This window comes from Gossypium arboreum, chromosome 5 (assembly GCF_025698485.1).
Source record: "Gossypium arboreum isolate Shixiya-1 chromosome 5, ASM2569848v2, whole genome shotgun sequence".
Taxonomy (NCBI): domain Eukaryota; kingdom Viridiplantae; phylum Streptophyta; class Magnoliopsida; order Malvales; family Malvaceae; genus Gossypium; species Gossypium arboreum.
The window spans coordinates 86,570,763-86,582,356 of NC_069074.1; the positions used below are offsets into that span (position 1 = coordinate 86,570,763).

The following is an 11,594-nucleotide window of genomic DNA, read 5'->3' on the forward strand; positions in this document are numbered from 1 at the left end:
AGGTCCTATTTCATAATTTCACCCCCTTTTTCTTATGGAACAAAAATTAACTAAAATTGTCAGGTTCTATCTTAAGCTTGGGCCTTCTAGAGGCCCACAAACATAATTAAACCTATGCCAACATTCACAGAATTCCCGAAAATTGGGGCGTTACAACTCGTTCACGAAAAATATTTTTATTAAATATTTACGAGCTTGGTTCATGGAAACGAGATCCAAAAATCGTATTTTTGACACCACTAACTTTCGAGTCATTACAGTGATGGCTATAGTAGCCACTGAATGTGACATTGTGATAAAATAAAGAAAATAATAACACAAAGGATTGTTTACAGTTTAACTTTTCTACATTTTAGAATCTAACTGTAATTATAATTTAAAATTTATATTAATAATATTTTATTATATTTATTGAAAAAGAGAAGGTAGAAAACTGTGTGTGGACAATTAAATTATAGGTGTTAAATTTTTAATATCCATTATAATAAAAATATTAATAAATTGAAAAGGAAACGAAAAAGTAGAAATGAATCTCTTAAGAAATTGAAATCAAACAAATGAGGAATGAAATAAGTTGACATTTTAGAGAAAACATTGAAATTGGATTTTATTTTTAATATTTATCAAATTATATTTACTTTTATCTTTAATTTTAATATATTTAATGATTTTATATACTTACATTTTAATAATTATTAATATATATATATATATATATATAATTTATCGATAAAAATTAGTTATAATTACGTCATTTGTTTGACAATTCAAATATTATAATAAAAATTTAAATCATAATTGAAGTATTTTTAATATATTCAATATGAAAAATAGTTTTATTTCATGTAACTAATAGAATTATTAACATAATTTAAATATATAAATTATTTTAATAATTTAAATATGGTACTAATAAAAAAATTAATCGTTTTTAAAGCATTTATAAAAACTATAAAAAATGATATATTGTAAATTAAGCTCTTCACAATTCAATTTTTAATTTGGGTAAACTACCTCACTGTCACTCTAAATAGGGATCAGTCATTCCTATTTTGATCAGTCCAATTTTTTTTTATAATTCCGACACAAAAGAAATTGATTAAATTGGTTACTCCACCATTAAATTGTAACAGAATGTTTACAGCGAATTTCTTATTTTGATTACTATAAATTGTAATCATTCTTATTTTGGTCACTTTAAAATTACGGTAAATTATCTTGTTAGTCACTCTAAATAAGAGTTACTCCTATTTTCGACACCAAAAAACAAAAATTACATGTAAATGCATAGTTAGTCTTTTTTTTTTTTGCTTTATTTGATCTGTTCTGTTGTAAAATACGAACAGAACAGCAACAAAAGTTTAACAATACAGCATTCTAAAATAAAACACATTCAATCACTTAATAGACCTATGATTACAACAAAGCAAAAACTCACCACCAAGCTTTAAACATTTTTCTCCCGTTTTATATTTTCACTGCGCTAATCTCTACCACATCAGATTAATGGTAGAGTGACAAATTTAATATATATTTTTTTGGGTGATCAAATTAATAAATGAAAATGATGACAAAAATAGAAATGATGAATTTAGACTGACAAATTTAATAAATGTCTTTTTAAGTGAGAGTTCTTATTTATATATAAGTGTAATCAATTTTCTTGTAAAATTAAAACTCTTATTTATAAATGTGATGGGATTAATTTTATAAATACCTTGTTATAGTTAGCACTAATTAGCGATTATGGATGTTTATGCGTTCAATTTTCTTCTTTAGTTAATCACTTTATGACTCCAATGTGAATAATGTCTCAATAACGTGTGATAGGGTCAAATTTGATAGGCCTACTAAACCTGACTTAGACTTGCTTTTTGTATCAATTAATTTAATTTACCCACAATTATCTTCTTCATTTTCATATGAAGCAAATGAGCTATGGGTCTTGAATTCTTCAATAATATGAATCAGAAAATACCTTGCAATTGCAATTCATGTCTCCAATTACTTTTTGACAATAAGCACTAAATAAGGCCTGTTTTGCTTTTGTTCTAAATTCCACTTGACCTTTACAATGTAATTTTTCAATTTTCCACACTAGACTTACTTTTTGTGTTAATTTTTCAATGATAATGGTAAAATATTTCTAGCTACTTTAAGTGTTTTTTATTTCTTTACAATGGAAAAGTTTTAGTGGACAACTAGACTTGCCTTTTGTTTTAGTTAATTTAATTTTCCATCTATTTTCTTCTTCAATCTCCTACTCACCACCAAAAAGGCATTGCAACTATTTTTTCTTTTTTTCTTTTTTTTTTTTAGCCCAGCAAATAAAATTTTATTATAAAGGGCAAAGCATCAAACGAATTCATTTGTTAAAATATTGTCTTGTGAATTAAAATAGCTAAATTTGTAATTATTTAATTGATTCTAAATGAATTCCACCTGGTTAGAATTAGGTAATACTATCGGTAAGCTAAATCCTAGGCTTGAACTTATAGGGTTGTTTATTGATAAGGGAAATAATTTCAATGAGCTTCCCCTTGATTATCGAGAAGGTAAGGAAAGATTGGTTGCTAGGCATGATATCGGCAACTAAAATTAATTTATCAAAAAATACTAAAACTATCTTTGCATTGATGATCAAACTCATAAATCAAATGAAGATTTTACCTTTTGTTAGATTTTCAACATATTGGTTTTACTATATTTTATTTTGCGATTTTTCTTACATAGTTTTAATTTTAATTTTAACCCTTTATTTTATTTTCCTTTACTAAATGAATAGAATTATCACTTGATTCCATGGATTCAACTCTACTCATTGTTATATACAAAATTTATATCTTTTGAGTAGAAATTTATTTTTGTATGTTTGGAAATCTTACATTTAGTAGTGTTTTTTCATTTTAGGATTTTACAATTTAATAATGAAATTAAGTTATTTTCATGCATTTTAAGTTATTTTCAGACCATTTTACCAATAAAGGCCCATTTCCAACTTTATTTATGGGCCATTTTTTTCATTATTTACCAAAATGGGCTGAAAACTACAAAACGTGTTCACATAGGAGCGTTTTAAGGAAAAATTCCTGCAGATCGCGTCCTTGAGGGAGCGATTTTTCCATGTCAGTACAAAACATGCTGACGTGGCAAAATCACTCCCTCATGGACACGTTTTAACCCTTTTTTTTTTCCCAACTGTCATTTAAAATTTTGACCGTTGGGGGGTCCAACGGTCAAAAAAAAACTATAAAAACCCCCTCCAATTTTTTTCACACAACATTTCTTTCAAATTTCTCAGAAAAGCTCTCAACTTTCTTCCTAAATTCTCAAAGCTCTCTTTAATTAATTATTTCCTTTAATTTTTTGTCTAAAGTAGTATTATTATTTTTATAATTTTAAAAATATTTGATCGTGTTAGCAATGGCTTGGGAATTAATTCGTCTCTATCATAAACCTATCTCTGTCAAACAAATGAAAATGGTATGAGTTAATTTCAATTTTTGAATATTATTTAATATATTTTTTTCATTTATGTAATTTTAATTAATTTTGATCTTATATTTTTTTATAACAGCCTATAGATCGGGTGTTATAATGTTATATTCGTAATATGTCTAGTCCTTCCATCACAGTTGATAGAAAATTATTTGAGGGAAGCGGGTTTTTAGCACGTGGTGTAACACCCCTAACCCGAATCCTTCGTCGGAAGGGTTACGAGGTATTACCAGAAATACACATATATTCATATCAATCATAAGTAATCATTTTCTTAAACTCTTAAATCAATCAAAGATCTCATTAATGAATCTTATAAAAACATACATAATCGAATATGCATCATCTTTATCTAACCCTATTCGGCACATGAACATTACTACTTGAAATATCCAAAACATCAAAACCACAAACAACATATCAAGCATAGTCCAGACTTATAATATTCTTTGGTTGATTCCTCAACATGTGTAACCTCATTTAGTCAAAGTACTAAACTAATTTGACATAATAAGCAAGCCATTTTCGCATGGCTTATATGTGTACAAATCAAAATGAATCGTATCGAAACTAGCCTATACATGCCACATAACCAATTCTCAAAACACTTATTTACTGAAACGAAAATTGGATAGTGTGAAGACATCTCCCAGACTTTCAACCCGAGCAAATCTCCGAAGCTCTATAGATATAAGAAAAACACACAGAGTAAGTTTTGAGAGCTTAGTAAGCCATAAGCAAATAAATCATTTCAAGGATAATTATAATTCCATAACACTAAACTGAATTTAAACAATCTCAATCACATGTACATCCGTTGTACTCTTAAGTTCATATAACTTCATTAAATAGCTACACTTATTTTATTTATCAATAACATATGCTTTTAAATTCGAATAATAACCGTTAGCTCAATTATATAAATCAAACTTGTACATATTCATTACGTATTTACTATATAAATCAAACCGTTATGCTTTTATTCATTACGTATTACGAAACTGAGGTCCAACTCTCTTATAAAAGATAGATGGGAAAGCCACTCAAGCTTTCCAACAGTAAACGTATTTACTATATTATGGCGATAAAACAGGCCTTCACCATTGCCACCCAATCTAAAAGTCTCCAACATGGAAAGTTTTCCTAAGTTAGAAGGAATTGGCCCTCCAAAATTAGCTTTAGAGAGATCCAGGTATCTTAGTTTTTTCAAAGAACCAAAGAACTCAGGGATGACACTTCCGTTAAAATCATTATAGCTGAGATCTAAAAGACGCAAGTGGTGTAGTTTAAGCAATGAAGAGCTAATTGCACCTGCTACATCCTTGAATCTGCTTCTAAAATCGGGCTTTCCCACGTACCCTGTAAGGTTATTGCAACTGACACCCACCCAAACACCGCACTCCTCACTTTTCCATGAAGAAAGGACGTCAATGCCCGACGAATCCACAGCTTGAAGGCTTTGCTTAAATTCAAGGAGCGTCTTTCTCTCGCTCTCTTTGAACAATGTCACATTAGCTTCGGTGCATTTCTCCTGAAGAAGAAGAAGACAAAATATTGCAAAATGTAAAAGTAGAAGTTTATGAGATTTGTGTTTTCTTCTTTTAATCTGGGAATGCTTTGAAAGCACAGGCAAAGCCCTAGCTCCTTAAAAAGACCCAAGTTGTGTGGAACATGAGCATTCCAATTATATGGATATATTTTGATTATTTAATATTATTATTATTATTGTTGAAACCATTTTTTTGAAAAAACGAACGCGTATCGACTTAGAGAAAAACAAAAACGGGAGTCGCCACCAATCTTTTTAGGTGTGATTGGATCACCTTGTAAAAGTGGTTGTTTTTAATAAATAGTTTGATTTATTTAAACAACAATTTTGGTCCACGTAAATCAAGAAAACAGGTTCGGGAGTCGGTTACGCACAAGGAAGGATTAGCACCCTCGTAACGCCCAAGAATTGGTACCTAGTTGATTAATTAGTGTCTTAGTGTCGAAAATTTGAAAACTTGAAAAAATTTAAAATACGATCCCTTTTTGTAAAGAAAATGCTCAAATGTTAAAGACCTTCTCGTCTCAAAATATAAAATGTCACATCCAATAAGTTAGGACACGACATCTTGAATTTTCGAGAGCGAGCTTGCCTTTTATATAAAAATTCGTGTATTTCAAAAGGATATTCGGTTAGTTAAGGTGAACGAGGAAAGTCGAAACCCAGTAAGTTAGGGAACGTTTCCTCGAATTACCAAACATTGAACATTGCCTTGCCTTAGAAAACACGAGTGAAATTCCAAAGGGATATTCGATTATTTTGAACAAACGGGAGATTTGCAACCCAGCACGATAGGCCACTATTCCTTGAACTGCTAAATACCGAACATTTTCTTTGTTTTTATAAGTTTTTTAGAAAATATGAATGAAATTCTAAAGAGACATTCGATTATTTTGAGCAAACGAGAAATTGCAAACCAGCATGTTAGGGCACAATTCCATGGATTGCCGAATATCAAACATCTCTTTCGTTTTAATGAATTTTTTTTAAGAGTCTAAATGAAAATTTACATATAAATATAATACACAGTAAAACTTTAAGATAAGATTTAAGATAAGTGATATGTTTATAAAGTTCAAAGTAAATAACAATAAAAGAATTTAAAATTATTAACATATAAACTATATATACAAAAGTTTAAAAGAAATAGCATATGTAAAATATTTAAAGTTGCTAATAATATAAAATATATATTATGTCTAATAATAATAATAATAATAATAATAATAATAATAATAATAATAATAATAATAATAGCAATAATAATGTAAATATATACAAAAGAAAATATATAATATGACAAAATCAATACAAAATTAATTAGTTTAATAATGTGATGATAGCAATAGTGATAATATAGTAATAAAGTAAAAAGTAATAGTAATACATTAATAAGAATGATAATAGTATATTAATAACAATAATAGAAAATAATGACGAAATAGTAATAATAATAATAAACTAAAGAGTACTAATAATACTAACAATAATATAAATAATAATGAAAACAACAAGAGAAATAATAACAATAACAGAATAAAAATAATGATAATAATAATAATAGCAATAATAATAAAATTAATAAATAAATATAATTAATCAATTTTAATAATAAAATGGCAAATTAACTAAAAAGGATTAAATTGGATTGAAAACAAAAATTTGGGGCAAATCCGAAATAAAGATAAAGAGAATAGGACCAAATCGAACACGCAAAAAATAAAGAGGGACCAAAAGCGCAAAAAGATCCAAACTCCTAAATGCAGCATCTGGGCGCGGGCCAAATTGGGATAGTATGCAAATTCCAGGGTAAATTTACAAGAACATAAAATGCGAACTGGGCCAATTTAGAAGCTGGCGTGAAGGGGAGGGACTAAAAGAGGAAATTCCCCGTCTAAAGGGACAATGCACATGGCCCAAGTCGCATGCTGACTTTCTCCTTGCCAATGTTGTTTTATTGTACTATTTTCAAAAAAAAAACTATTTTAAAATCATTTTTACTTTTGCCCCCTTTTTTTAAAAATAAAAAATAAAAATCCTTAATGCTCTCTAACTCTCCCATTTCCCTTTTTCTTTTCAGCCGAAAAGCTCATCTCAAGCCCTCAACCACCCTCCAAAATTTGATTGCGACCAACATGGCAAGACCCTTCGACAGCGAAAACACGATGCAACTCTGGTAAGCCTTTCGTCCTCTTTTATATTCCGTGTTTGTGTCGAATGAAAGAAGAAAAATTGAATAAAAAAATTTGCAACAAGTAATCACCTTAGAAATATTTTTTTATTCTATCTTCAAAAATCCATACCCGTTTCTCTTGAAAACAAAGGAAAAAAGAAAGCCCCCTATTTACAAACGGTTCCCCCAAAATACCATCGATCCCCCCTTTTTCCTTTGGAGTTCGAAATCGACGAGGGTGGGAGGAGTTTCGACGACGTGATTCGGTAAGTCCCTTTCCCCTCTCTTTTTATTTTTCGTATTTATGTAAAAAAAACAAAAAAAAACTTAAAATTAAAAAAATAATACGAAAATCACCTTAAAACTTTAAATCTTTTGCTTTTCTATTCCAAATTTTTGGAAGAAAAACCAAAGAGCCCCCTTCTTACAATGAACATAGGACTTTTATATAGCCCAAAATCCCAAGAAAAAAAAATACAAAGAATTTCATTTTTTGGTGTTTTTCTTTGCTGTCCTTTTTTGTCTTCTTTTGCAGGTATAGAGTGGTGGAGGCAAGTGGGTGTCTTGGTGGCGGACAAGCTGGTAGTGGCGGGCCAAGGTGGGGCGGCGGCTAGGGTTCTTCTCCTCCCTTTTTTGCTGAAAATTGTTTAGGTTTGGGCTGGGCTTAGGGTTTTAGTCTGTTGGGCTAAATTGGGTTTGGTTTAATTTTTGGGTTTGTTTTTATTGGGCCCCGGGCAAAATTTGGGTCTTACAGCTGCCCCTCTTTGCTTGTTGTTGTGTAACAAGAACAGAACAAAGAGTATAAAATGACCAATTTTGCCCGGGCTCGCCGAGTCTTGAGTTCTTGATCTGCTTCTTCGATCTGTTCCCCATAAACACAGGGATGCCAAATCTGCTGTCTTCAACTTGTTCCCTATAGACACAGGGATGTCAAATCTGCTATGTTCAACTTGTTCCCTATAAGCACAGGGATTCCATGCTGAAATCTTCGATCTGCTTCACCGTAAGCACAGGAATGTCAGATCTGCTATCTTCGATCTGTTCTCTATAAGCACAGGGATGCCAAATCTGTTGTTTTCAACTTGTTCCCCGACAATACGGAGATGCCAAATCATCTTAGATCTGCTTCAGTGAAATCATCTGAAGGTTGGATCTGCTATGTATCTACTCTCCGTCGAAATGGAGATGCCAGATCTATTATCTTGGATCTGCTTTGGTGTGGGAACATCCGAAAGTCAAATATGCTATGTCTTCGATTTGTTCCTTGTAAGCACAAGGATGCCAAATCATCTTGGATCTTGCTTCAGTATAAACATCTGAAGGTTAGATCTGCTATGTATCTGCTCTCTATTGAAGTGGAGATACCAGACTTCGATTTGTTCTCTGACAATACAGAGACCACAAATCATCTTAGATTTGTTTCATCGTAATCACGTGAAAGCCAAATCAGCTATGTCTTCGATTTGTTCCTTATAAGCACAAGGATGCCAAATCATCTTGGATCTTGCTTCAGTAAAAACATCTGAAGGTCAGATCTGCTATGTATCTACTCTCCATTGAAGTAGAGATGCCAGACTTCGATTTGTTCTCTGACAATACAGAGACGACAAATCATCTTAGATTTGCTTCATCGTAATCACGTGAAAGCCAAATCAGCTATGTCTTCGATTTGTTCCTTGTAAACATAAGGATGCCAAACCATCTTGGATCTGCTTCAGTGAAATCATCTGAAGGCGAGATCTGCTATGTGTCTGCTTTCCATCAAAGTGAAGATGCCAAACTTCAATTCGTTCACTGACAATACAGAGACGACAAATTATCTTAGATTTGCTTCATCGTAATCACGTGAAAGCCAAATCAACTATGTCTTCGATTTGTTCCTTGTAAACATAAGGATGCCAAACCATCTTGGACCTGCTTCAGTGAAATCATCTGAAGATGAGATCTGCTATGTGTCTGCTCTCCATCAAAGTGAAGATGCCAAACTTCGATTCATTCTCTGACAATACAGAGACGACAAATCATCTTAGATTTGCTTCATCGTAATCACGTGAAAGCCAAATCAGCTATGTCTTTGATTTGTTCCTTGTAAACACAAGAATGCCAAACCATCTTGGATTTGCTTCAGTATAACATCTGTAGGCCAAATATGTTATGCTGCGGCCTATTACCCTACTACTTAAGGGATTAAGGCGCATCATCCTGTAGAATGATTATGCTTGATAATTAGGATGCCATGATCAAAATGAGTCGGATGTTCCTAATTAAACATGTTATAATGTAAAATTTTACGAATATGACCCCAATCCTAGACGTCACCACTCATTCCTTCATATATCTTTTCAAAGCATTATTCTTGCTTAACCTGTAGGCCTGTACCCTTCCTCCAATGCTACGATCCACTGAGGATGTTTGCAAAACAATCTTTTCTTAAAATTGAATCATTGATTTTGTTCATTTTCCCTTTAGACTGGATGAAAGAAATTCTTTGAGTTCCTCCATCCTTTACTTACGTGAATTTCTCGAACAATTGTCCTGTTTTAGTTTCTTGTATTGTCTAGAAATTTCAGAGTAATGCGTAAAAATTCGTTTGTAAACATATTTAGTTCATCTATCATTACTTCAATGCAACATGGAAGATGAATAAATCTTTAAGAATAATTGGATTTGAATGAATTAAGAAGAAAGAATACAAAGGAAATTAATCTGAAGGCCTATCTTTAGGAAGGAATAGAATCTAAAGATGGAAAACAAGATAGAAGTTAGTTCCTCCAGATATCACCGCTTGAGTGCCTATACACCAACTCCATGAAGTCTTTCTTGAGCTCAAAATGTGTTTAAAAGATTCCAAGTACTCTGTTGATGCCCCAGTTTGTAGCATTCTTTGCTCTTTGCAACAAGATCACTGTGTACTCTTCAAAATTTGAGCTGCCCTTACAGGTTTTCAACTCAAAACCCTTTTGGTCACAAGGTGCCCTTTGCAGGTTTTCACCTTGGCCTCTCCATTTTTTTTTATTTTTTTTATTTTTTTTTTCAATGCGCCATTTGCGGGTTTTCACCTTAGATTCTCTTCTTCTTTAGACAAAGTATTTTTTAACTGAGTCCGAGTTCACTGGATTAGGTAAACTTTTCCCATTCATTTTTGCTAAAATCAATGCACCACCGGAGAAAGCTTTCTTCACGACATACGGCCTTTCTTAATTCGGCATCCATTTTCCTCTAAAATCCTTTTGAATAGGATGGATTTTTTTCAGTACAAGGTCTCCCTCATGGAATTCTCTTTGTCGAACTTTCTTGTCATAAGCTCGCATCATTCGCTTCTGATACATCTGACCATGTCGAATGGCTTTTAGCCTTTTTCTTCAATCAAGTTCAACTGGTCATACCGGATTGAACCCACTCACTTCATCTAACTTTACTTCATCAAAATTCAAGAGAAGGTATTTCTACTTCAATAGGTATCTGCTTCCATCCAGTAAACTAACGAGAATGAAGTTGCCCCAGAGAGGTTCTCGACGGATGTTCGATAGGCCGTGAGTGCAAGCGGTAACTTCTCATGCCGATCTCTATAGGTCTCATCATCTTCCCACTATTTTCTTAATGTTCTTGTTGGCAGCTTCTACTGCCCCATTCATTTTTGGATGATAGGGGGAAGAATTGTGATGCTTAATCTTGAACTGGTCGCAAACTTCTGCTATCATTTTGTTGTTCAAGTTCAATGCATTGTCTGATATGATTCTTTCAGGCATCCCATACCGACAAATGATCTCTTTCTTCAAAAATTGACTCACAGCCGACTTAGTAACATTTGCGTAAGAAGTGGCCTCTACCCATTTTGTGAAGTAGTCAATTACTACAAAGATAAATCGATGTCCATTCGAAGCTCTCGGTGATATTGGTCCAATGACATCCATGCCCCACATGGAAAAGGGCCATGGAGAAGTCATAACATGTAGAGGTGAAGGTGGTACATGTATCTTATCTCCATAAATCTGACATTTATGGTATTTCTTGGTGTAACTGATGCAATCCCCTTCCATAGTGGCCCAATAATAGCCAAACCTCATGATTTGCCTAGCCATCGTGAACCCATTTGCATGTGTCCCGCATACGCCTTCATGAACTTCTTCTAAAATTAGCTTAGCTTCCACGGCATCAACACATCTCAAAAGTACTTGGTCTTTCCTTCTCTTATATAGGATATCCCCGTCCAAGACATAGTCGCAAACTAGCCTTCTCAACATTCGTTTGTCATTTTCATCGGCATGTTCAGGGTGTTTACGATCCCTCACATATCGTAATATATCCTGATACCAAGGGTTATCATTCTTTTCTTCCTTCTCAATGTTACAACAATGTGTTGGAGCCTCATAG

General features: G+C 32.4%; 1 protein-coding gene across 1 annotated transcript; it reads right to left on the minus strand.

Moving 5' to 3' along the window:
- Nucleotides 1-4,477: 4,477 nt before the first annotated feature.
- On the minus strand, nt 4,478-6,009 carry LOC108451721 (receptor-like protein EIX1). The gene is made up of 2 exons (XM_017749379.1): nt 5,965-6,009; nt 4,478-5,029 (listed from the first exon to the last, which is right to left on the minus strand). Exons 1-2 carry the CDS (start codon nt 6,007-6,009, stop codon nt 4,478-4,480), a joined length of 597 nt encoding a protein of 198 aa, XP_017604868.1.
- Nucleotides 6,010-11,594: the final 5,585 nt, after the last annotated feature.